Source organism: Marmota marmota, unplaced genomic scaffold (assembly GCF_001458135.2).
Source record: "Marmota marmota marmota unplaced genomic scaffold, marMar, whole genome shotgun sequence".
In the NCBI taxonomy this organism is placed as follows: Eukaryota; Metazoa; Chordata; class Mammalia; order Rodentia; family Sciuridae; genus Marmota; species Marmota marmota.
In genome coordinates this window covers 24054384-24082184 of record NW_026000082.1, presented here as the reverse complement: position 1 = coordinate 24082184, position 27801 = coordinate 24054384, and the positions used below count along the sequence as shown (strand labels likewise).

At 38.2% G+C, this 27801-nt stretch overlaps 1 protein-coding gene and 1 long non-coding RNA gene across 2 annotated transcripts in view; both read left to right on the top strand.

The window, feature by feature from the left end:
- Positions 1 to 27801, top strand: part of Smap2 (small ArfGAP2) — a 48080-nt gene that overhangs the window by 5838 nt on the left and 14441 nt on the right. Inside the window, exons 2-4 of the mRNA XM_015485203.2 lie at positions 22942 to 23075; positions 25030 to 25115; positions 26106 to 26184. Coding sequence (XP_015340689.1) covers positions 22942 to 23075; positions 25030 to 25115; positions 26106 to 26184 — 299 coding nt within the window. The remainder of the gene's footprint in view (positions 1 to 22941; positions 23076 to 25029; positions 25116 to 26105; positions 26185 to 27801) is intronic.
- LOC125620425 lies at positions 2803 to 10558 on the top strand. The gene is made up of 2 exons (XR_007352082.1): positions 2803 to 3049; positions 3827 to 10558. It is a non-coding gene; the product is annotated as an uncharacterized LOC125620425 (long non-coding RNA).

The window sequence follows — 27801 nt, the reverse complement described above, 5'->3', positions numbered from 1 at the left end:
TGGCTTTAAAGAGATAATTAGGCTGTGACTTAAAGGATAAGCAGAACTTTGCTAGGTGAATTTAGGGGACTTTTCATTCCAGGAAGAGGAAACAGAATGTGCACAGCCTCCAAGATGTGTTGTATGGTTTATGTGTGTGGGTAGTTTCTTGCCCACACATTGGGGCTTGTCAAGGGGTAGAGTTTGTTAACTAGTCAGGGGCCAGTAAAGTTAAAAGCCCAGTTCAATGGGCTCTCCTTTCCTCTTAATGTGCTTTATGGCACTGAAATTGTGAATATGCATTATGCTTTAGATTCCCTGTTGTATAAGAAATTCACAGTGTTGTAGGTCTACCTGCTGCTCAAATGAAATGCTTTCTAATTGCTGAATATTAAGAAAGGTCTGGGTTTTGTGTGCACAAGATGTCAATGGAAGTGTGCCTTCATGGGTACATTAAATTACGTTAGAAAAGTCTAATGAAATGCCAGCAGTATGTAGTACATCATCTCTGGAGCCAGTGTTGTTGAGTTTTGAGGTTGAACATGCTTTTATGCTCAAGCAGCTCATATTTTGAGTATTTGATGTGTGCTCTTGATTGTATAAGGTACCTTGCATAAACAGGTAGGCACAGCTTCACCTTTTGGGTATACTTTGCAGCAAATTTTTTTGTTTCCAGATATATCATAAACTACCTTCTTTCTGCATTTTTCATCTGATGTCATGGTATGTAGGTGGCAGCTTTCTTGGGCATAGTTGTCTGTATAACCATTCATCACATGAGTCATTGCCTGTTTCTCTTCTGCCTGAAAATTCCATTTTGGAATAATATCATGCAATCAGTGACTCTGATCCCTACTCATTATGTACATTGCAGCTGGCTTTGTATGTTATGTTGACACAGTCTACCTGTGTCGTGGAGAAGGGATAAATTAACTTATTAGAGCCAGACTCTTCTTTATCCAGATGATATCCCTTGTGAAAAAGATGCCAAGCAAGAGTCTGCATAAAATGCACGTGTTTTACATTCTAAGCACACAGTTCTTAATTTTGATGTTATGTCTGCTTAAATCCTTATCACAGTTGTACTTCTGTTTGAGCAAGTGACCAGTTTATATAGATATTAATTTTGAAGAAGTTCTGTATTGGCCTCTGGAATGTAACAGTTCAGCATACCACATTGAAAGATAGGAACACAATCTGTGTAGAGTAGCACACCTTAACATTACTTCACTTTTACCAGATTCCTTTGTTTTTAAAGCAGTATTCCTGTATTTGTTAACTTTTTTTCCTTTTTTTGGATACCAGGAATTGAACTAAGGGGCACTCAACCACTGAGCCACATCCGCATCCCTATTTTGTATTTTATTTAGAGACAGGGTCTCACTGAGTTGCATAGTGCCTCACTTTTGCTGAGGCTGGCTTCGAACTCATGATTTTACTGTTTGCTTCTCAAGCCTCTGGGATTACAGGTGTGTGCCACTGTGCTGTGCCTATACTGATTAGTTAATTTCTTTATCCTTTCCTTCCTTTATCCTTTCCTTCGCACAGAGGATTGAATTTATGGGTACTTTACCACTGAGTTACATCCCCAGTCCTTTTTATTTTTTATTTTGAGACAGGGGCTTGCACATTTGCTTAGGACGTTGCTCAGTTGCTGAGGCTGACCTCCAACTTGATAACCTCCTACCTCAGCCTTCTGAGTTGCTGAGATTACAGGTGTGCTCCACCATGCCTGGCTGTATTAGTTAATTTTCTAGATTATGATTTGCCACACATGATGTGTCCACAATAGTGCTAGCCTTTGAGGACAGTGATTTGGTCCTGTTTTGTTTGCTGTGGTCTTTCCAGCAGTGAAAGGGGTTGACAAGACCAGGCTCTCAGTAAATCTTTGTTTGAATGAATAAATGGATCTTGTCATCTATACGTCTTTTATTTTTCATTAGAAGAGATCTTTTGTAGGTTCTTTGAATAATTGTTTTAATTCTTAGAAAAATTAATTTCTGAAAAATAAGTTTTAAAAAAAAGCTTTGAAGTCCCTGTTTAATGGTTTCCTTATTAGAGAAGCAAACCACTATAGGTCATAAAAGCAGAGGGAATTTAATATTGAGAATAGGTTACACAGGTAACATAAGAGCCAAGAAGCTAAACAGGGGTTGGTGAGGCATTCCAGGGATTAGTGATCCTTTTGAGCATTATGCCCCTAAGGAAAATAGAAAAAGTGTCACCAAGGTCGAGAAGTCCTAGCTCTTTAGTATGAGCTGGAAGCGTGGAAAGAGGAGCTGTCCAGTGGTACCCAGGCCAAATAAGAGAGAGAGAACCCTGGCTCTCGCCTCTTATCCCCACCATACCTCCTGTTGAGGGAACTTATCCAGAAAATCAGTTGGCAAGAGTGCCTGGGAGATGTAGTGCCCTGTGACAGAGTGGAGCAAGGAAGGGTAGGACTCAAGTGCCAGCAAGTAAAGACAAAAGCACGTGAAACATCTCTGAGATACAGTCTTTTCCTCATTTGAGTTATTACAGGCAAGAGATAGGAAGGGTTTTCAGGCAGGTACAACTTGGTGTGCTTCTAGAGGATCTTTGTTGCTGAAACAAGAATTAGTCCCAGGAAGTAATCTAACAACTTAGTCATAGCCTATGTAAGTAGGGCATGTGGCTAGGCAAATTGGCTTCTCTTTTTTTTTTTTTTTAATTTTTTTAATATTTATTTCTTAGTTTTCGGCAGACACAACATCTTTGTTTGTATGTGGTGCTGAGGATCGAACCCAGGCCACACGCATGCCAGGCGAGCGCGCTACCACTTGAGCCACATCCCCAGCCCAAATTGGCTTCTCTTGAATTTGTATGTGACTGTTGGCCATTGCGAGAAATGATTTATCGTTTTTTTTTTTTTTCTTAGGAATATGGGTTCCCGCCCTGTTGATTCTGGGAAGTTTTACTCCTAAGCATGGTGTAGCTACACTGATACATTTAGTCTTATCTACAGCTGGAGACCTGAGTTAGAATACAGAGGATGCACAATGTTTGAGGATGCCAGCCTTAAACCTGGCTTAGGCTTTCCTTGACAGTTAAGGTAATTGTGGTGGGGCTAATTTTCATGGTGCTGCACATCTTTTGACTAGTCTTGTTAGTTGCTTGGTTGGTTCCCCCCACAAGTTCAGCTACTTAGCACTGGGTAAGGGAGGAGAGATCACTGGATCTATTTTCTTCTACATTAAACTTGAAAAGTGTTTTGTCGTGTAAGGAATGCTGCTGCTGCTGCTCCATTTAAAGGCAGAGCTTCCCAAGTTGTTGTTAATAGTTTTCTTCTTGATTATAAAAGTATTTGAATTACATGATACAAGTTCAGCATTTTCTAGAAGTGCTTTTTTTTTTGTCAATCAGGTCACCTGCATTTGGGCCCTTGCTACATTAATGGAGTTGGTGGAACTAGGCCAGCAAAAGGTTTCAGTGCAGTGTGAGGGTGTCTGCTTTACTTTCCTTAGAGACCACAGATAAGGGACTTTCATTGTTTGAATAAAGTTACCAACAGTAAAAATCATGTAGGTTTCATTGTTTTTTACTTTTTCCAAAAAGATAATTTTCTCTTGGCAGGTATTATTGTAATTTGCAGATGTAATGAAAATTCGTAATTTGGTATTTTAAAAAGCATATCCGGCTGCTTCCCAGAGTAGCAGCTCTTTTCAGCAAGGCCATTTTGGTTTTAAAGATATACCTTAAAAGGTACATCTGTGCGTTTTGAAGCCTCTTGTTTAAAAATTATGATATTTTGCAATTGTGTTTGACTCTTCCCTTTTCCAAACTTTCTCCTTTCCTACCCCACTCTTCTGGATCCTATATTTCCCAACAGGCTTTGTGAATGCTGGTCCATTGATGGCTGAACGGCAGGTACCTCCCCACTGGAAAATCCCAGAGATGAGCCAAATCTACCTTCAGCTGTGGCCATCCAACAGCGTAAGGTGGCCCTGGTTGTTGTCTTCAGTTTGTCCCACTGTCCTCTTCTCCCCATCCTCCCTCTTGTGCAGCTGAAACTTGCCCTGGGATCCCACCTTTGTAACATGTCACTGGGTAGTAATAGGATTCTATTGTTCCTACTACTTTTCATTTTCAATTAATGTGAAGTGATTCTCTGACAATTTCTGTTGAGCAAAACCCTCTTTTGAGTATTTCCTGTAGGCATGCTGGTTTGCTTTGAAGTATAAATGGGATAAATGTTTATCTAAGTACTGAATTATATAAGGCAATTTGGAGAATACCTTGTTGATTATTTTTAAATTTCAAGCCAGAGCTCTCAAACAGAAATTTCTTAGTCCCCATGATGAGAACTGGATTCTTCAGGCTTCATTTATTTCTCCTCACCAAGAAACCAAATGTGTAGGGTTCCCATTTTATGTATTTAGAACAAATGGCAAGAGGGAGAGACCTTCTGTCAGCTGTAGTTGATAGACTTATCCTTACATAGTGGTTGGTCCAAATAGTGTCTTGTTTTTCTTTTTTCAGATTATGCTGTTTATTGCAGAAGTTGATAGTGAAGGAATCAACCGTAAATCCCCAGACCTCTACCGTAGAGCTTGTATCTCTAGATGTGGGTTTACATGTTAATCCTGCAGTGTTACTTCATCTCATTTGCCTGAAGTGCACACACAGTAAATTTTGTTGTTTGCCTTCTTCCTCTTTTCTTGTCTAACTGGAAGTCCCCAAATGTGTGGATTTAGAAATGAGTTCTCTAATGTTTCTAGCTTTGAGTTTAAAAGTTTGTCATGTAGTATTATTTGGATGGTTGTTTTTGCTCTTAAGCCTTTGAAAAACAATTTCTTACAGGATTTTCTGTGTGAGCTGGTGGCAGCTTATGCTATAGCATAAAGATCCTGCTGGAGGGGACATTGGTGTCTTTTTGGTTTTTTGTTGGATACTTTATCTCATGTGATAACTAACACAAGCCCTCAGAGGAGAAACAGGAAGGAAACTCCTGTTCTTACTATGATGCTTTTGTTCAAAATAGCTGTAAACAGTAGAGCTAATGAAAACCAATTTGAGTGTGACAACTGATTTGAAAAGAAATAAACGTTGAAAGCTTTTTTCTTTCTTTTTTCTGAAAGAGAAGCTATTTGGAACAGGGTTGACTTTGTTGCTCTGAAAGTGGGCATAGAGGAGTTTGGTTAGAGTCACTGTTTCAGACAGAGAAATTTGAGAGAAGTGCAACTACTGTATGAGCATTCCCTGCTTGTAGGAGAGCAAGGAAGCTTCATTAAATGCAGCATTGGAACCAGAAAGATTATAGCTTAGCTCCTCCATATATACTATATGGTTCTGAGTCTTGTCTGTGAATAGAAGCAGCCTGACACAAGTGCCTGAAGAGTCCATATTATGGCAGAGTAAAAATAGGTCCCAGTTTCATTAGATTTCTAATGTATTCAAAGAAAAAAAATTGTTGTCATAGGAACAGATTCCCAGACCAGTTGGTTTTTGTCTGCTGGTATCTGAAGAAGTAGGCAGGTGGGAGAGTCCTTGTGCTTATTATCTGAACATTAAACACTGTTTCTTTAAGAAGCAGAGATTTCATCTTTTCTGACTATGAAAGTTGTCCACACTCATGTAAAAAAATTATTGGAAAGAATGAAAAAGCATATTGATGCAGAAGATAGTTTCCATAATCCTCATCAAAGGTTATTTACTTGAGCTTATACCACAATGATGTTATATCATTATTGTTTTGTATAACATTTATTGTAAGCATTTTCATGACATTAAAACATCATTGTGTCCCATTATGGGAATAGGTCATTATTTCCTTAACTTTTGCCTAATTGTTGAACATTTGGATTTCAGTTTTTCAACAAAATAAGTAATTGTACAATGCCAATTTCTGTGTTACTCTTAGACTGAAAGGTGTTTATGTGTTCAGTTTTAAACTAATCATTGGGACCCTCTAATTTTAAAAAGTTGTAAGATAACTTGCTTTAGAACTCTCATTCTTAAAATGCTTCACTGCCATAGACACCTGTTGGGGGAAGGAGTGGAGAGCCACCCTGGCTTGACTACAGTTTTATGAACCATATCACGGCCATATGGGCCAGCATTTCACATGCTGTGCCTGGTGTGGGGGGATATTGTTGTGCCATTGATTAGCCTTTTATGTTGTTCACACACTCTTTCTTCACTTAAATTCATATACTAACAAATGGATGGGAGGCCCTATTAGTAGAAAAGGGTAATGACTTCTTTTTTTTTTTTAAACAGGGGCTTTCCTTAGGTTGTAAATGAGAATGGGGACTGTCTTCATGTCTGTGTTTATAACTAATGAACAGTGTCTGGCAGTTTCTCTGTCCACATCATAAATAGTATCAGTCTGTTAATGTGTGTTCAGATCATATTCTTTTATGTTTTGTTTTGTTTTTGACCTTCATACTGTTAGCTCAGATATTTGAAGATCTGTGATATTACAGTAAGCTGAGCAAGTGAATCTCATGGGTGTTTTGTGGTAATTGCTTCTCTGTGCTATTTCATTTGTGTGCTTCTGGCATCTTGTGCCACATTTGAACTTGGAGCTAGTCACTATCCCCTAGCTTCTCAGTAGGAGGTTTAGTCTTGGGGAAAATGTAGCAAGGGCTATGAAACAGTGGGCTGAAATCGCAGTTCTTTGGCCCTTTGTGGGATGGGAGTAAATATTTAGATAGTGTTCTCAGGTGCTCTAGAAATTAATAATAACTTTGCTGCAGTTTTAGAAGCTCTTGGTATACTCATTGGAATAGATTTGTTTAGTCTGAAAAATCTTTGGCTCTTTTGAAACTGTGATTATTTTCCTAGAGACCTGCCCTGAGTTTTTCTGCATAGTGTTTCCTGTCCAGGATTTTTCTATCCAATATGGCTGCCATCTTTGACCTACCCCATTGTGCCACATCTTTTGACTGTGTACCTCATTATACTGAATTGTGTAACACTTGGCATTTGAAACATTACTGTCAATATTTTCTTTGTGAAAAGACAAATCTCCACCTTTTGCTCTCCTTTAAGCCCGGGCTGTTTTGATGACTAACATGCAGCATGCCACTGGACTAATCATTTGTACTTTGATCCCAGAACTCATTTCTATTCTACTGTTTATTTAGAAATGAAAATTCTCTAGCTTGATTGGATATGGTTGTGATTCAGTTAAACTGGCATCAGTTTTCTGTGTGTTTGCTATTGATTGGGCCTCCTTTGATGTGTTAGGGAAGCTGCTGCACTCCATTAAATAGACAGAAGTTCACATATTCATGACCTTTTATGGGGTCTCATTTGTCAACCCAGAAGGTTCTGCATAGAGCCTCTACCTGGGTGAAAGGCATGCATTTCCTGGGAACAACTGGAAACATTTTCTGTCTGGCCACTTGGGCTTGAGCTTTCTAGTATGTTACACTCTTCTTCCCTTTTGGGCTTCCTTTTGAGGAAGGCGAGTGGGAATGGGAAAGGTTATGACAAAGTCTTCACACACAATCTCAGATGTTGAGTTTCCAAGCAGCACAGTGACTCATATGTTGTAATAAAAAGAGCCCCTGAAGAACAAGATACTGATTTAGTGTTCATTATTGAGCATCTACTATGTATAACACATTTGGGGTATGTAAAGATGATTCTACTTCCAGTCCAACTGATGATCATTTCTTCTGTGAACTTGGGCAGTCCAAAATCAGGTGGCCCTGTAGCTTTGGGCCTATAGCAAAGGCAGCATATCATGACTGGAGTGCCTGGTGGAACACAACCACTTAGATTATGATCCAGGAAACAAAGAAGAGGAAGAGACTGAGGTCCCATGATCCACTTTGAGGTTATACTCCCAGTGACCTAAGGACCTCACTTAAGGCTTCACCTCTTAAAGTTTCTACCATCTCTCAGTAGTGGTACCCTGGGAACCAAAATTTATTTAATACATGGACCTTTGGAGGACATTCATCTAAACCATAGCAATACTCTAAGTGTTTATCTGTTTGTAACACATCAGGAAAAGAGTCTTTTCTGCAGAATTTGTATGTTTTTTATATCTCACTTGTTTCAAACTAAATGGCATAAAAATGGTTCCTCAAGAATAGGATTTCTTGACATCAGCACTATTGACATTTTGGATAATGACTTGTTTGGGGGACTGTCCTGTGCTTTTTAGGATATTTAGCAGCATCCCATGGACTCTGCCCACCAGATGCCTAGCACCAACTACTCTGCCAGTTGTGACAACCAAAAATTGCTACAAAGATTGACATTGCCTCTGGAGGAGAAATTGTCTTGGGGGAGAAGGTAGACTGATTGAATGTGGGCTGTTTTTTTTCTGTTGATTTTCACATTGTTCTTTTGATGCTTATTAGCTATTTTGTCAGCATGTGTATTCTGTGCTTACTGTTATCAGGAAAATGCCAACACTTGATTATGAGGGAATTTAATGATAGTAATACTAGCCTGCTGTTGGCCATTGGTGGAGGTGGTAATTGAAATGTATGAAAGCATTTACTTACAAAGGCTATTGGGTCAGCAACCTAGGAAGCCCCTTGGTTTTTGAATTGTGGATTAGGACTTGGTCTGTTTATCTGGAATCTAGTATTATGAGCTTACCTACCCAGGGGAAGAAATTAATCTATCTTCTGTGTGGTGGCATCAGGAATCTATCCCAGGGATGGAGGATGGAGAGCATCCTCATGGATCAGGGACCACCTCACCCTCCTTAAGCACCTTCTCCTAAAGGTACCCCACCACATACTTCCACAGGCAGGCTCACTTTGCATTTGGTATTATTGTGAGGATATGAATAGACAGTAGTTGTTGCAAAAGAGGAAGTTAAAGCTTTAACCCAAAGTAACCTAAAAAAATAGGGAACTAAATGTCCCCAGAGAGTGAAGACAGTAACTTCTGGCAAACCAAGTTAGTGTTCATTACCTGAAGCGAGGTCATGAGTGCTAGGGAATTAATTTAATTATAATGTGAGATTTTGAAATATCAGGTCCACCTGGCTGACTTTGAAATACTTGCCTGGCTGTTAGCTCAGTGATCTCTCTATATCCACCCACTCCCCCAACCTGCCATTAGCTATTGAAGTAATGATTTGAAATATATTAGATTTCTGAGGAGACTTAATTTTTGTATTTGTTACATTTGCTATAAAATGTCAGTGTAGGTTAAATAACTTCTTTGTGTGTGGCATTGAGGATTGAACCAAGGGCCTCGCACATGCTAAGGAAGCACTCTATCACTGAGCTGCATCCTCTGCCCTTTTCATTTTATTTTGAGACAGGGTCTTGTTAAGTTTTCCAGGCTGTTCTTAAACTTGTGATCTTACTGCCTCAACCTCCTGGGTAGCTGGGATTGCAGGTGTTCACCATTGTGTCCAGCAGTTTGAATAACTTTGAATTTGCTCCCACTGTTCCCAGTTTTCCTCATCTCTTTAAATTTTCTTCACTGGGTCAGGTACAGAATGGTGCTGAGTGGGGTAGAGCATGTTCTGTGGGCATCCTTGTTGGGATGGACTGGGATCCTAAAGCTAGATTCTGACACTTAAGAGTGCGTCATTCAGACCCTGTTCTTGGGTCCTAGTAGGCTCTGTGTTCCATTCCAGCTGAGGGTTTGCTGGAGTAACTGCACATGAAGCCTTCAAGCCAAGCAATTGTTTGTACTGAGATAATCTCACTGTTTGGCTCCTAATGAAATAACCTTCTTCCTGCCCCCAATGAAAGCAGCTATTTTTTTGTTTCTGCCCTTCTCTTTTCAGAGAAGCCCTGTCTCAGCTACTATTCTTCTAGCTTATTCATAAATGCTTAAGCAGGGCCTTTGTGTAGGAGATTAGCTACAGCTAAAATATCATGGACTAACCGGGAGACAAGGAGCATCATAAACACCCTTTCCTCTGATTTTCTATGTAGGGTACTACAAAATGTCACTTTAGTTTGAATGACTTTTTTTTGTGTGTGGTATTGGGATTGAACCAAGGGCCCTCCATGTGCTAGGCAAGTGCTCTATCACTGACCTGCATCTCCCCCCGCCCCCCCCCGCACCCGGGACCAGAATACCTAACAAGAATAACTTAGAGGAGGAAAAGTTTATTTTGGTTCATGGTGTCAGCATTTCAGTCTGTGGTGGGCTGACTCCATTGCTCTGGGCCCAGGTGAGGCAGAATATCATAGCAGAAGGGCATGGTAGAGGAGCCCTGCTCTGTCCATAGTGGCCAGGAAGCAGAGAGAAAGCAATGGGGAGCATCCATAGGGAAGATGAACCCTTCTAAGGCATGCCCCCAGTGATAAACCTCCTTCATCCACCCACCTGCCTACAGTTACTACCCACTTAGTCCATTCAAACTAAGATGGATGATTTAGGTTACAGTTCTCATAATCATTTCACTTCTTAATATTCCTACATTAACATAGAAGTTTAGGGGAATACCTCATATCTAAACCATAACAGATACTTAAGTTACCTTTGTGTGGTTCTTCTATAATAAGTCATTTGAAACTTTATTCACATAAGAAAAATACTCCTATTAGGTTTTAAGAATATGCTGTACAAAAAAATTATATTGTATTAGGTATTTTTGTTAAAGGAGACAATAAAAATAAAAATAAAAGCCAACAAAAGAACAACCTTAGAGCCAGGTGCGGTGGCATGTGCCTGTAATCTTAGTGGCTCGGGAGGCTGAGGCAGGAAGATCACTAGTTCAGAGCTAGCCTCAGTAAAAAGTGAGGTGCTGAGCAACTCAGTGAGACCTTATCTCTAAATAAAATACAAAATAGGGCTGGGGATGTGGCAGTGGTCAAGTGCCCCTAAGTTCAATCCTGGTACCCCCCCCCCAAAAAAAAAAAAAAAAACAACCTTAGAAGAGTGTGTGCACCAGAAAAGGCCATGAAGTACTGCTGGAGTTGGAATAGGAAGGAGAAAAGGCTTTGTGGGGAAGATTTTCACGAAAAGCTCTCTTACTAGTAGCCCCTAAGACCTGTGAAGGATCTTAAGTTGATCAGGAAACTGTAAGAAGCTCTTCAAGCCTTTTAAAGGAAACGTTTCAGTATCAAGTAGCTTCTTCAGATTGACTTCTGATAGTTTGGGTGGTTCCATTTTCTGATTCACCCTTTTCCTAGTTCCAAGTTGCCATCGTTCATGTGGTGCTCTAAAAGAGCAAATTTATCACCTCCAACACAGTTTCAGTGGTGGATTTTAAGCTGGCTTTCTCTTTTACTTACAACTCTGTTTACTCATATGTTCAAGTTGTCCAGCATTTTTACTCAGTTCCCACACGCTTTGCTTCCATACTGGGGCTTCTTGGGGAAGGCACTCCCAGACTTTCCTAGAGATGAATGTGTCAACCACACCGTCTGTTATCCTCAGAAGTTGTTCTTCACTCTTCTGAGGTGCTTCCAGGGAGTGCTGGGTGCCAGTCATAATGGAATGAAGGACTTTTGATGCATCTTCTAGGAACCTCAGCTGTGTTTGAAGGTGAGCCATCATTGTTTCACTCCATAAAAACCAAAGCTTAGTTCCTAATGGACTTAGCACTCCACTTATCTTTTGGGGGGGGGCTCACTTTTATTCTTTGTTGAGTAAGACTGCAATGTGCTCAAGGAAAGAGGTAGGCCTCTTTGTTTTGTTTTACCATCAGAGGAATGGCCTCCATTGGAAGCAACGGGAGGCCTTCGTTGGCTTGAATAATCAGTCAGATCTCACTGACTTCCCAAGAGTCTTCAACCAAAGCAGAAAATCTTATAGTTAGCTCTTTTGACCTTCTTAAAATATTTCTGCCCTTTACTGTAAAAACAATCATAGCATATACCAGAATCTCCCAGGGAAATGCCAAAACACTTGAGCTTTGTTTTAAAATTTCAGACAGCACCACCAAGAAGAGCCCTGCATAGCTGCTCCAGGACCAGCTGTAAGACACTGAAAAAGGATTTTGGGGGTGGGTGCTGGGTAGTGAACCCAGGGCCTCATGCATAAAAGTTAAAGCATAATTGACAATGAAAACTATATATACCTATAGTGTACAACATGATTGTTTTGATATATGTGTGCGTTGATTTTTGTGGTGGCCAAGAGGCTTTCTGGTAGGAATCAAAGACTTACTACACCCAGGCGTCTCTCTATCTGTGTCCTGTCTCCAAATCAGAAAAATGTCTGGATGGAATTCATTCTCAGCTTTCTCCGTGTCAGGAACAAGACAACTGGCATCTGTGCGTATAATTTTAAGGGGAAGTGATGCCCGTTGTTGGTGTACAGAAGCGAGAAGAGGAGTGATAAGAATTGATCCTAGAAAGGCTCAGATCATGCAAGAATTTAAACCATACTTAGAAATTTAGAGTTCATTTGATGGTGGGAATCCGGTTACATGTCTTTGAATGGGGTGATGACATCATCAGAATATACCTTGGCAGCATGTTCTTTTCAGAACTGACAAAAAAATTTAAGCTAGGACCCTATCCTTTCCTTCCTGAAGTCTTCAGGGGCTTACAGTTGAGTAGTAGTGGTACAGGTTGGTTGATTTACAGTTCTTTATTACCAGAAGCATCATGTGAGTATACATTAGTTATCATCCACTGCTGGGATAGACAGGAAGAGTCACAACCTAACCTATAATAAAACTCTACTTACTCATAACAAATGAGGGAAATAAGATTGAAGGCTATTGAGGGTTATGTACTTTGCTGAATTTTAAAGGTGCAGTTACTATCTTTTAAAAGAGGTAGATTTTAGGGGTAATCTAATGTAAGTAAAGCAATTGACCCTCAGAGAAGTGAATTGACTTGCTTAAAGTCACACAGGTAATTAATGACATAGTTTAGATGACCCATATCTTTAACCCTGGATAGCAGGGGCCAGGTAGATTACCTCAGATACATAAAAAAATATTATTGAACCAGTTGAGAGCAGATATTGTGTTTCCTAGGTTTAAAGGAAATGAATAGCAAATGTGTAGAGGAGCTGAGGGAGGCTGCTGCACCTGGCTGTAGACAAGTGCTTTGTTTTGCCTCCTGTCCCTTGACGGTTTTATTGCTTTGGACTTTTATTCCTTTCTGTATTTCTTTTGCAGTAGTATTTCATTTTGTGGCCCACCTGTTTCCAGGGTTGAGCAAAGTCATGGCAGCACCATTGTCTATAAGCACTGCTAACAACCTGAGAAAAAAGAAGAATGTCTCCTTCCTTTCTTCTGCTAGACCTCAGTCTGCCTTCCTGTTAATTTCCTAGTGATAGGCCTTGATGTCTTTTGAGAAAAGCCACTTTAACTATTAATTTAGGTTAAGATGTAGATTGATTATCACTTCATCAGTGAGTACTTAACACTTTTCTTCTTTTTCTGGTTACCTGATAGGAAGATATGGTTGCCTTGCCTCATTTCCACAGATGTCATAGCAGTCTAATTGCAACATCTGTTCTTTCATTGATCTTCTGAATTAAGTTAGTTCAGTTAACTTATATTTTGGTTGGGTATATGAATACTGCTCTCTTTTGTTAGAATTGCCAAACTCCATCTTTATCTTGCATATTTTGATATTTTATATAAATATGAGAGAAGTAAAAAACAGTGCCAGGAGATAGAAATGATAGGAATTCAAATTAATGGTACTCAGCAAAAGGGATGCCTCTTTACTAATCTCATCTCTAATGGTAGAACCAACTGTCTTTTGAAATGGTTCCTAATTGACCTAGCACTCTATGAGCCTGGTGGTCAGCTGTAGAAGTATTTCCTCCTGCTTTCACTGAGTTTGGACCTAATGGCTTTTAAGATTTTTTCCCACCTCTCATTGATTGATCTCCTTCCTTTCTTTTTCTCTCTCTCACAAAAGTTGTGAGTACTCTGCTACTGAGCTACATTCCTAACCTTCCCACCTCTGATCCTCTGATTTTAAATAACTTAGTTTATTGTTATTACCTTTTTTCCTTAATCAGTATCAGAATTGTTTCATCAGTTTGCTTTGTTTTGAACTTCTGCTTTTTTTTTTTTTTCCAATGTAGAAATGTGGATAGTGTTTCTGTTTGACAAAGGGAAACTACATTATAGCCCAGATAGAAAGGACTTCTCTTGCAAGCATTCTGAGAGCAGAGGTTGATTGAGCAAGCCCTTATTTTGGTTCCTTAAAAAGTTTGTACTTATTGTTTATTGTTATTTTGGAATAGGGAACTGGATGAATTTGCTTTTATATAGATAGAAATAAGCTGGTAAACATAACTTCCTAGCAGGCCTAAACTTCTCCAAGATGGTACTGGTGTTTCTGGCATTCTTTGTAGTGAGTCAGAGAATGGAGGCATATAAGGAGTGGAATCAAGGCAACTGGCTTTGGATTCATTCATAAGTACTGCTTTTCTTTTCTTTTTTTAAACTTTGGCTCCCAAATTTTGTGCAGAGTTAATGAAAGGCTAAGTCAAGGAGAACATATCTCTATTTTAAAATCAGTTTGTTGATTTAGATTCTTCTTTATGTACATTTAAACCATTTTCAATGCCAATTCCAGGCTCATTAGCTGAATTGATTAACTGTTTTAGGTTTATTAGTGCCTGATATCTTCATAAATTAATTATCTCATTTTGTACTTCAGAGCCATTGAGTATTAATCAGGAAAGGGCCTAAAAATTACCTACAAAACACCAACTAGAACTTTAGTAGTGGAAAGTACCGGAAGAGTCATTGTTCCCTCAGTTTACTATGTGGAATCATTTTTCTACCAGCCTGGAGAGTCGGTTACCCAACCTCTGCCCCTACTGGGATTTTACTATTTCTAGATATGCTGCATTTGTTTCCACACAACCTTAATTATTAGAAAAATTTCCCCCAGAGTGTGATAAAATCAACTTCTATGCATTGGTGCTAGTTCTGCATTTGAAATCTCACCAAAGTAAACTCATCCCTCTTTTTTGTGAATGATTTAGCCTTTGTGCTATTTGAAAACTACTTCTTCCTTTTTTTCTTTCTTTTTTTGATGATACTGGGGATGGAACCCAAAGCCTTGTGCATGCTAGACTAGAGCTTTATCATTGAGCTTCATTCCCAGACTTGTTACTTTTTTTTTAAGTTGTAGATGGACACAGTACCTTTATTTTATTTATTTATTTTTATGTGGTGCTGAGGATCAAACCCAGGGCCTTATACATGCTGGGCAAGCACTCTACCACTGAGCCACAACCTCAGCTCCTTACTTTTTACTTTGAGATAGTGTCTCTCTTAAGTTGTCTGGGCTGGCCTTGAATTTGTGATACCCCTGCCTCAGCCTTCTAAGTTGCTGGGATTTCAGGCGTGTACCACCATGACTAGCTTCCTTTTCATTTTTCCAAACAGAAAAAAATTATATACTTTGTTGCTCATCGTTGAGTTCATTTAATAAATACTTAAGAGTGCAACATCTGTTTGCCAGTATTGTGCTAAATATTTGGGGTAAATGATGAGGGACATGGTTCTTACCTTCTAGAGCTTAATGCCTGTCTAGGGCAAGAGAGACTTATAAATAACTAACTTTAATAAGATACTATTAGAAGAATAAAGCATATTGATGACTATTAGCCATAGAGAAGGTCAAGATTTATTCCATGGGAAGATCTCACAGAAGCAGTGTCATTGGACTGGGTTTTAAAGTTCCCAAAGTAAAGGATAGGGGAGAAAACCATTCCTGGTATAAAGAATGGCATAGGCAAAGAGGTATGAGTGTATGAGCACGTTTCAGAATGAAGACAAGCTCAGCATGTGCAAATCACAGGCTCTTTATGAGCTTTATGCATCATGTTCAGGAGTTTCAATCAGTAAGGAGCCATGGAGTATTGTATTGTTTTGTCTTTAAAATATCTATATCGGGCTGGGGATGTGGCTCAAGCGGTAACATGCTTACCTGGCACGCGCGGGGCGCTGGGTTCGATCCTCAGTACCACATAAAAATAAAATAAAGATGTTGTGTCCACCAAAAACTGAAAAATAAATATTTAAAAAATTCTCTCTCTCAAAAAATAAAATAAAATAAAATATCTGTATCATTATTTCTCATCACAAAGTTAATATAAGCCCAGTGCATACAATGTAGGGCATATATAAACATAGAAAATAGATATTTCACAATCCCATTTCCCAGAGACAGTAGCATTTATCATTTTATATATTTTTGTTTAGATGTTTTTCCTGTATGTATGTGTGAGTGTGTGTGTGTGTGTGTGTGTGTGTGTGTGTGTATGTATATATATATTTATTTTCACATTTTAAACAAAAATGGAATTGCTTTATTTATACAGTTTTAATACTGAATTAAAAATTAATATATCATGGTGATATTTCTATATCATAATTCCTTTATGTAATCCATTGCTATTTCTGCATTTTTTTCCCAGTACTTGGGATTGAACCCAGGGTCCCACATATGCTAGGCAGGCACTGAATTTCATTCCAGCCTTTTAAAATTTTATTTTTATACACGGTCTCACTAAGTTGCTCAGGCTGGCTTTGCGCTTGCCATCCTCTTGTCAGCCTCCCAAGTAGGTAGGATTATAGGTATGCAATTCTACATTCTGCTATTTCTGATTTATATATATATATATAATAATGTACATTTTGACATATTTCTTTGTATACCTGACCTGATGTTACATTGTTGAATTTTTACAAGTGGTGGGAGACAAAGAATTTACTTACTGCTGAGCTCCAGGAATGTCAGTGAATGTTGTAAAACTGGCATCAGCTCTTGTGGCATTTGTCATTCAGTGGGAAAGAAATGCTAAATAGTCACACAAATAAATACAATAAAATGTGGTACAAGTTGGAAAGAAAATATAAAGGACCAATGAAAGTTCATAACTTTGAAAAAGTCCTTATCTTTTAGAGATATAGCCTGACATATATACATTTGACATGGTATAATTTGGGGGATTTGCTTCAAAATAATCCAGTCTTTGAGGGTGAGGGAAGGTGGGTGGGACCGTAGCTGAAATAAGCAAAGAGTTAATAATTGCTGAAGGTGGTGTTAACTATACTCTGCTCTTGAAAATTTCCATACTAAAATGTAAAAAGTATGGAAAAGGGATTATAATTTGCAAAGGGGAGGCCAAGGAAAGGCTCCTTTGAGGAAGAAACATTTCAGCTAAGACCATCGTGATATTTGCCAGGCTACAAGTGGTGGATAGTGGTTGGGGAAAGAGCTTTGTAGGCATGGGAGCAGCGTGAACAAAGGTCAGAAGCCTAAGAGGGAGCATGCTGTGCCTAGAGGAAATGAAAGAGGGCTGGTGTCATAGGAATTGAGAGTCTGGAGCTTCCTGTAGACATGGGCTAGATGTGTAGGACCTTGGAGACCATGCTAAGAATTTTTTTTTTTTTTAATACAACAGCAATAGAAAGAAACCTTCTATAGAAGGGTATAGTTGTTGTTATTGAGATGGGGTCTTGTTAAATTGCCCAGGATGGCCTCAAACTTGTGATCTTCCTGCCTCGTCCTTCCAAGTATCATAGAAGTGTTTTAAGCAGCAGAGTGGCAAGGTGGCTTTTGATTCTTGAAATCTCAAATTGGCTGTTTTGTGGAGAATGGTTTTTGTTTCAGCAATGGGGAGAAGAGAAGGTAAAAGTGGAAAGACATTAGATTATTGCACTGGTTTAAGGATTTGGGTGATTTTAGATCAGATATATAGTGATATAGATAGAAGAGATAATATCTTGTCAGATATTTTGGTCTTGATGATGTAGGAGTTGAAGGAGAGAGAGGTTTCAAAGATGATGTTTAAATTTTTGACTGCTGCCATTGATGGATGGGAGTATAATTGATGAACATGGGGAAGAATGGAGGAAGAGCAGATTTTTTGGCTAGAGATTAAGAGCTCAGTTTGAAATATGCTAGTCAGAAAATTTGCACCAATGTATATTTTACCTCTGAGTGTGAGATTTATACTCAGAGGTCTTCTTTGTACAGATTTGTGTTTTAGAGAGATTATTCTGGTAAGAATCTGGAAACCAATTAGGTGTTAATCTGAAAGCTCTCCACCCCCTGCTGCATAAAGAAATCACATTTTTATTGTCTCTGCCTTTCTAGCCTTAATATTCAGCTGAGAGGGTACCTGGGTCCTAAGGACTCAATAAATCATTCTAAGAGAATTAATGTTTATAGGTGAGAGATGACAGTCTAGATAGAAATTGATAGATTCTGGAAGTTTCCAGAATACATTCAGCATGTATGGTTGGAAGATGGAAGAGATTTTCTCTCTTCTCTCTTATCCTGCCTGTTTAAGAACTTTTCAGTAGCTCCACAATACTGCCAAGTCAAAATATGTGTAGCCTTCAATTTATTTTTGACCCCCCAAACACTTGTTTTTCTGAAACTCTATAGGTTGGAGGTCAGAAAGCTGAAATTATTATTCTGATAGCTTGAAGCTATCTGTAATTCTAGTTCTCCTTCTCTCTGCTGACTTCTCAAGCCTGGAACCCTTCTAGTTCTGGCAGCTCTGGTGGGGTTAGGGAGTATTAGCAGCAAGGGAAATCTGTAGCAGGGCCGCAGTAGTTACTCTCTGTATGTAGATGCTGTCCAGAAGTCGAGTATAAATGCATATTACTTACATGCTTTCCATTTTACCAATGAAGACATGCTCTAGAAAGATTTCCAAATGCATGTAACAAGTCTCTGGGCTGGTACTTTCTACAGTTGATTTTATATTTTTTTCCCTAGTGCTGAGGATTGAACCCAGGGCTTTGAGTATGGAGCATGTTAGGCTAGTTTATTTTATTTATCTATCTTCTTTGCTTTCAAAATTATTTGGAATATTGCCTCTCAGAATCCCTTTTCATTTTCTTTTCTTTTTTTTTTTTTAAATATTTTTAATAGTTGTTGATAGCCCTTTATTTTATTTATTTATATGCGGTGCTGAGAATCGAACCCAGTGCTTCACACATGCCAGGCAAGTGCGCTACCGCTCAGCCCCAGCCCCAGCCCCTCTCTTTTCATTTTCAATTTCAAAATACCTTTTGTATTTCTTTTTTTTTTTTTTAAAGCTTTATTTTACTTATTTATTTGGAACCCAGGGCCTCTCACATGTTAGGCAAGCACTCTACCACTGAGCCACAACTCCATCCCACCTTTTGTATTTTCTCCTTGGTTGTCATAACCAATATGTAGTGAACAATTGGTTTCTTTCTGCAAGAATCCCAGATGTAAGTAGGCTGGCCTAGCAGCAGCAATGTCATATACCATGGAATCTTGGCACCTTCCACTAAGGCTGGCAGCTCTGGGCCTTCTTTGTGTGTGTAGTGGGGGCATGTGTGGGCACAAGGGCAGAGGATGTGTAGCCAAGAAAGGGAATGGGTAGGGGTTTAGGTAGTGCATTTACAAATTATTTTGAGGTAAAGGAAACTGCTTCGAATTTCATGTTTTCTAGAAGACTGAAATTATGTCCATTCCACTATAGTAGCCATTTTATTATGTATGTATCATGTAAATCATGGTCTATACCTTCAATGTGCACAGCAAAATGTCTTTAAAAGTAAAGAAGATATTGGCTTAATTAGGTAAATTTCTTCTTTCTGACATACAATCAATTTTGGTTTTGACATTCTAAGACCAGAACTCATCCCCATCTGTAGTGTTGCCTAGAGTGTTGGTTTAGATGTATGAATGATTTAGCTGGCCTTTATCAATGAAGTTGAATGGAAAGTAGATTCTGGAAACCTCATTCTTATGCATAGCTTTCATTCATTATTGTTGCTCTATGTTCCAGGTCCTGCCAGGTGGATGTTATTGTACATATTTTACAGATGAGGAAATGCAGGCTTAGGAAGTTTAAGTATATCTCTGAAGATCACTTGGGTTATCATTGTAATTACTAATGAAGCTGCATTTAAACCTAAGTCTTCTCGCTGCACAGATTTTTTTTTTTCCTTTTGGTACCAAGGATTGAACCCTGGGGTGCTTTACTGCTGAGCCACACACCTGGTTCTTTTTATTTTTTATTTTGAGAAAGGGTCTTGCTAAGTTGCCCAAGCTGGCCTCAAGCTTGTGATCCTCCTCCCTCAACCTCCTAAGTAGCTGGGGCCCAACTCATATTATACTTTTTTTTAAAAATGTTTTTTGTTGTAGATGGACACAATACCTTTATTTTTATGTGGTGCTGAGGATTGAACCCAGGCCTTCCACATGTGAGGCGAGCAAACTACTACTGAGCTACAACCCCAGCCCCTCATATTATACTTTTAATCATATACCATTTCTCCACTTTTTTAGCCATATAAGTAACTTTCTCTCTCCCTCTCTCTCTCGCTTTCTTCAGTGTTGTCAATTAAACCCAGTACATAAGTAATTTTTGTCTCATATTTTTTCTCTTCTCCAATTTCAGAATCTATTATGGATCACGCAGTTATTGACTAATAAATGTAGTGACTAGCAACTAGAAGAGAATGGGTATCTGGGACAGAAGTGTCACTGTTTCACTGGGAAAATGTTGTAGGAGGGATGTCAGGTGATGGCTCTGTGGGGGGCAGGGAGGTGGATAGGGCAGAGTAGGCTCTTATCTGGGTTCTCATGAAAGGACAGTTGCTGGGTTATTTCTGTGTTGAGGCCTTGTCAGGGGCTCCAGAGCATCACTTCCCTGTCCTGCATACCTCGGGGGCAAGAAGGCTGTAAATACTCTGGAGGATCTAGAGAAATTCCTCATTGTGACAGTGGCTTAGGTTAGTGGGGATTGCCTTCTCCAGACTTAGGGCCAGGAAGCAAACAGCATGACATCCCATAGCTAACTTCTGTTGGCCCTCTTTGCTTTTTTTTTTTTTTTTTTTTGCTGGTGGTGCGGGGTTTGAGCTACACCCCCAAGTCTTCCACAGCTAACTTTTAATTTTTTATTTGTTCTTTTAGTTATACATGACAGTAGAATATATTTCAAGATATTTTACATGCATGGAGTATAACTTCCCATTTCTGTACATGATGTGGATTTACTTTATATTGGTCGTGTGTTCATATATGAACACAGGAAAGTTATGTCTGATTTGTTCTACTGTCTTTCCTTCCTATTCCCATCCTCCCTCCCTTCCCTTCATTCCCTTTGTCTAATCCAATGAACATCTATTCCCCACTACCTCCTTATTGTGTATTAGCATCCACATATCAGAGAGAACATTCAGCTTTTGTTTTTGGAGGATTGGCTTATTTCACTTAGCATGATAGTCTCCAGTTCCATTCATTTACCAGCACATGCCATAATCTTATTCTTCTTTGTTACCACAGCTAACTTTTAATGAATATTTTTGACTTTTAACTTTGTTAGCAAACTAGTACCTTTTAACTATCTTATCATGAGTTTTAGAGTTTTAGACTATAGAATCTAGAGAGAAGAAAAATGTTAAAAAAACATGAAATATTAACTTTTGGTCCCATTTTAAATCTTACATAACTAAGATCTAATTAGAGTTCTGAAAACTATTACCAAAAATAGATATGTAGAGTCCCAGCAAGCCTCATTTTTCATTTGTAAAACACCCACCACCTGAAAACAAGTACGTGAGTCTTCATGTTAGTTAGTTATATGGAAAACTGACTGCGAATCCATCTAGGGATCTGAATGGATTTAAGATCTTTTTAGAAGATACATCTTAGCCTATCAAGATAATAGCAATGAGAAGGTATTGGATAAAATTTCAGGCAGAGAACACCACCTGGTGGTGATAAGAAGGATTTAAGCCTTCATGTATTTATACCAGTAGTTGTAATAAATGAGTGCTGTTTGTCAAAACAATTCTATCCTTATTTATAATAATCATGGATTCAAATTTGTATGAATAGTTTTCGACACAGGACTCTAGCATTACTTCATTAAAATTGCTGTCAATCATACAAGCTAACATGTCAAATAATTGTGTACTATAGAACTACAATCTTGTTCCAAACAGGTCCTATTTATCAGTGAAGAAAATCAATTAGTGCCTTTCCATCTCTTTATTGCAACTTCTAATTTTAACATCATCCTTATTTTCTGTGGAAAAATAGAGAAGGAAATATTTAGATTTTTCAGTATGTCTTTGACAGGTGTCATGTAAAAGTAAGTCACTTTTTTCCCCCTGTATAAAAATTATGAAGAGAAGTTTGAGATTTTCCAGAGTGATTATTAGGGTGAGCAAAGTTGAGAGGGGATGGGAGATTCTGTAAGTTTATTAAAATTCATTTCTGAGGTTTCTCCTTTGTTCCAATAAACATCTAAATAATTGCATTATTTGAGAATTTTGAATCTAGATCATCCTGTAGTTGGGTGAAGTGGGGACATCAACCCAAGAATCTTATTAAGGATCCTATTAAGTTAATGTGGATGCATATTTTATAGGCCTGCAGGGGATGAGAGGATAAACAGAGTTTTCAATTTCAGGTTGAGCCTTGGGCTGGCATGCCATATCTGTATCTTTTTTCCTAGTTGGAAAACTGATTCCAGGCCCAGCACCTTGCAGAGTCTCTTGGGGGAGGACTGTTCATGTAATGTGCCAGGCTAAATAGAATGTGTCATACTTTGCCCTGCTCTCCTGGGATTTTTCTTTATGTAAGTGGCAGCATATTATAATTTCGTATTTCAACACTCATCAGTGTTGAAAACTGTTCCATGCATAAATGCCCACATGTCCATAATTTAATTTATATTAAATGTCCAGAATTGGCAAATTCATCGAGACAGAAAGTAGATCTCTGGTTGTCAGGAACTGGGAAGTAAGGGTTGGGAGTAGTGGGAGTGCCTGCTAATGAGTTTGGAATTTCCTTTTGGGTGATGAAAATATTTTGGAATTAGATAGTGTGATCATTATACAACTATATGAATATACAAAAAACCATTGTACTATACACTTAAAATTTTACACTTAAAAAAAGAAGAAGAAGCAGATCCATGGAGGGATGAACCAAGTTAATTAATAGACGATTGTGGTCAATATTCTTTCACTTTCATTTTAGCAGAAATTTTGCTTGATAATCTCAGTGTGGCACCTTGGGCCTTGAATGTTGTTGTAATTTGACTTGACTGTCCTGTTCCTGTCCTTCACAGGGCCACGATGGGCCTCCTGGAATATTGGCGTGTTTATCTGCATTCGATGTGCTGGAATTCACAGGAATTTGGGGGTGCACATATCCAGGGTAAAATCAGTTAACCTCGACCAGTGGACTCAAGAACAGATTCAGGTACTTACACAACTGAGAGAGAGTTGGCTGTTCCCTTTATCTATGTAAAAGTAGTTCAGATGAGTGTCAGTCAAACTAGGCACCAAGATGAAGATAGTTTTAAACATTTATGTCAAATTTTCATGCCTTAATAGAGAAAATTTTAATCTTTCTATTTAAGACAGCAGGGTAAGACACCTTTATTTTACTTCTTTTAAAATACACTCTATGGTCTAGGACCCCAGGGGTTTTTGAAGGCATTAAGAAGGATCTTTGGATTACTTTTTATGACCCTTGGCATTTGCATGTCTAACCTTTGTAGTTTTAGATATAGGCATTCACTTTAAGGAAAATAAATAACAAAAATACCTCCTGGACTGGGAATGCTTGCCTGGGTTCAATCTTCAGCACAGCAATAAATAAATAAATAAATAAAACAAAATAAGAGCCTTCCAAAAATTATAGAATTATAGTAATATTTTTTACATTTTTTTAAGTTATAGTTGGATACAATACCTTTAAGTTACTATTTATTTTTAAGTGTTGTTGAGGATTGAACCCAGTGCCTCGCGTGTGCTAGGCGAGTGCTCTACTGCTGAGCCACAACCCCAGCCTGGAATTATAGTAATATTTTATTGCTAAAATCTTGCTTACTATTAGCTTGGTGGTCTGGGAGTGGGACACTTAAATTAATGAGTCCAGCTAGCCCAAGATCTGCATCTTGATGTAGCTTCATTAGTTTCTGTTCCCTTCCTACATTGAAGTGCTTTAATTAAAACAAGTTTTTCTTTTTTCTTTTTTTTTTTTGTGTGTGTGAGTGTGTGGTTTGTGTTGGGGGAAGAGGCTACAGAGAAAACTAATTACTAAGGTTGATGACGGAAGTAAGAGGGTGTTCTTATTAGAAGATGGCTTTAAAATTACTTTAGACTGTATTTATAGATTCATTAAAGGTCTAAGGTGGTGAGTTACATTTTAAATTATACTTTACTATATTTTATGAAGAAAATTATATATCATAGAGGTATCTTTGAATTTGAAGATTTGAAAGACTCTTGGGATTTAGCTAGCGTTCACTGCTATTAAGGGTTTTTTTTTGTTAGTTTTTTTGTTTTTTTGGTTCTGGGGATTGAACTCAGGAGCACTTGACCCCTGAGCCACATTTTATTTTATTTAGAGACAGGGTCTCACTGAGTTGCTTAGTACCTTGCTTTCGATGAGGCTGGCTTTGAACTCGTGATCATCCTGCCTCAGCCTCCCAGGCTGCTGGGATTACAGGCATGTGCCACCATGCCTGGCTTGAGGGTTTTTTTTTTTTTTTTTAAGGGGTCTTTTTGAAAAGCCTAATGGGAGGCCGCCATGGTGGCACACAGTAATTCCAGTGGCTCCAGAGCCTGAGAAGGCAGGAGGATTACAAATTCCACGCCAACTTCAGCAATATATCAAGGCTCTAAGCAACTTAGATCCTATCTCAAAATAAAAAATAAAAAGTGCTTGAGAATGTCTCAGTGGTACCCCTAGGTTCAATCCCTGGTACCAAAAAAAAAAAAAAAAAAAAAACCCCAAACCTAGTGGGAAACACACATTGACTGGTTAATAGAGCTGAATAGGTTAATTAATAGCATAAACTTAGAATTGTAATACTCATTATTGCCTGCCTAGTAGACATTTTGATTGTTAGCTATGCATCTTAGAATTTCAAATAACATCTTGAATTATTACTGAATTAAATGTATTTTGGAAGACAAATCTTTCCATAAAAGGAACCCATGGAGAAGGGAAAGAATCTGTAGGAGCAAGTGATTGGAATTCCTAGTAGGGTAGAGAGAATACTGGATTGGAAACCAGAATACACAAGTTTAAATCTTGGTTCTGTCACCCTCTAGATTGGCTCTTTAACTGCAAATAGAAGAACTGGATGAGAAGTTTTTCTTTCCCATTCTGACATTTCCCGTTTCTGTATTCTCTTTGATTGCAGTGCATGCAAGAGATGGGCAATGGAAAGGCAAACCGGCTTTATGAAGCATACCTTCCTGAGACCTTTCGGCGACCTCAGATAGACCTGTATCTTTTCTGGAGCAATTTAGAAGGCTGGTGATCCTTTGATGTTTGGGGAGAGGCAGACAAAATTCAAAGCCTGAGACCTGAGGGGACCATCTCTGTGTGGATTTGTCAAAGGCGTGGGTTTTCTTCTCTCCTACAATCAAGACAGAAAAAGCACATGTATTCTTGCTGATGTTGGGATTATATGTAGTATCAGACGGAAAGAATCAGGAATTAAAACTGCAGTGATTTCACTGTGAATTTTTCTATAAAGTGACATCTCTGCTAGTTTTTGGGTTACCAAAACTATTTTTTTGATAAAAAGAATAGTTTACTATGCTTTGTTGAACCCTGGTATTCAGAAAAATGTCATTCATTTTTATTGCATTCTTATGTCTTGTATGAAAGAATTAACCTTTGTTGACCAGCTTATCAATAATGTTTTCACTCATCACTTCAACAGGGGACAGTGCCTAGATGTAAAACCAAACTTCATAAAGGTGGTACTTCTCAAAATGTAGTTTGTAGACCACCTTGTTAAAGTTTATTTTTTGGTATTTGCAGCTAGAACCTGTTAAATGTAGATTTGGGACCCTGTAGAAGACTCACTTATCAGGATTTGGAGTGGGACGCAAGGTTTATATTTTTAAGGGGCATTTAGTTGCTTTGCTTGAAGTCTGTTCATCTGAGGGCTTTAAAAGAGATAATTCATCATTTCCCCTGTATCTTAGAACAGCCAGAGGTCCCTCTGATGACAATGTGAAGGTTAATCCACTTGCTGCTGTTATCACTTTAAAGACAAATCATAGGCAACACTGCTTCCCTCCAGTAGCTTAATGCATAAAATTTCAAGATTTTGGTCAGGGAAACTGCATACAACAAAGCAAGAGTTGTAGGGAAATGAGTCAGTAGGGAAAGAGAAGATCAATGCTCTGTGGGATATAAATTCATCTTTTATGTTCTTACTCTTGAAGAGACTTATTTGATTCATCCTTAATAAGCTTTTTGCAGAGCTGTTGAGGGATTTATTCGAGATAAATATGAGAAGAAGAAATACATGGACCGAAGTCTGGACATCAATGCCTTTAGGGTTGGTTGTAAATCTTTCAGGTTTTGTTCATAATATGTTATTGCTTACTAATCAGGCCAAGGAAGAATTTGACAAACTGCTACCAAAATAGTCTAAAACCATCACTTAAAAAATGCCAAAGTAGGGTTGGGGTTGTGGCTCAGTGGTAGAGTGCTTGCCTAGCAAGTGTGAGGTACTTACTGGTTTTATCCTCAGCACCACATAAAAAAGTAAATAAATAAAGTTATTATATCTATCTACAACTAAAATATTTTAAAAATGAAAAAGTAGGGGAAAAGCCAGTTACTGAGTAAAGACCATTGGATATCATGGAAAAAACTTTTGCCTCAGCAATGGGGAGGACAAACCACCAGTGAATCCTTTGTCTTGATCTATATTTAGAAGATATTAGTGATTCTCAGTTCCAAATTATTTCTTGAAGTGGACACATTGGGCACAGTAGGTTAAGTAGAGTAATATGTGTGTACAAGTATGTGTGTATATATATCAGTATATATGAATACACATATACTTTTTCTTCTTTTGTAAATGAAGTCAACAGAAGCAGGTATAATTAAATCACCAGTTTCTTTCAGTTTGACCAACATATTATTCCCTTATTACCTGGTAATGACCAGTGTATTGGTGGACTGAGGACCACTGGAACCCTTTCTTATTCCTGAGAATAGTTTCAGAAGGAAATTAACTACCATTTGCCAAGTACACATTCACCCAAGGCATGGTTAGAACCTGATAACTATAGTTATATAGTGTGTGATAACTAGGTCAGTATAACACATCAGGAGCAAAAGCAACATGGTTTCTGGAAGAAAATATGCCTAAATAATGAAAATAAAGGGAGAAGTAATAAATATAACCATTACGATTTTTAAATAGCCTTGACAAGATTCTGTAGTAAATTCTCTTAGAAATAATTAACTATTTCTCTAGCTACAAAAATATAGTCTGGGATTTGCCAGTTCTATTACAGTTCCTATCTATCTTCTAGTTATTTATTTTGATGGATGATAAAAAAGCCATTGAAATCACTAAGTTTGCATGCGGCTCTCTAAGCCCTTTCTGGTAATTAAAAATTAATTTAATTAATTTAATTGGAACCAGCTGTATGAAAGGTGAATTTCAACACAGGCTTATAGGAAAGTACAAGGTATTCATGGAGTTAGGGAAAAAAAAAATTCCTTCCTAACTTAATATGAAAGATTCTTATTTACGGTCATCCAGAAAAAAGATTTGTCAGTTATCTTAACTGTTCCAAGAAGGAATTAATTCAGTGAACAGCTACAGCTCAAGTAGCATCATCAAAAAAGGTGTTTTTTTTTAATATTTATTTTTTATTTGGACGCAGTATCTTTATTTATTTATTTTTATGTGGTGCTGAGGATTGCACCCAGGGCCTCGCATGTGCTAGGTGAGCGCTCTACCACTGAGCCACAACCTCAGCCCTCAAAAAAGGTTTAGAACCAAAGTACACACATTTCCTTTTATTTGTAGAAAACTATGGTCTGTCTGCCAAACTCTTCATTATTCCTGAAATATAAAATCAGATGAGGTGAGAAAAGGGTATCTGAGGTAATTCAGAGGATGGAGGAGGAGGAAAGATTTGCCATGTTAAGACAG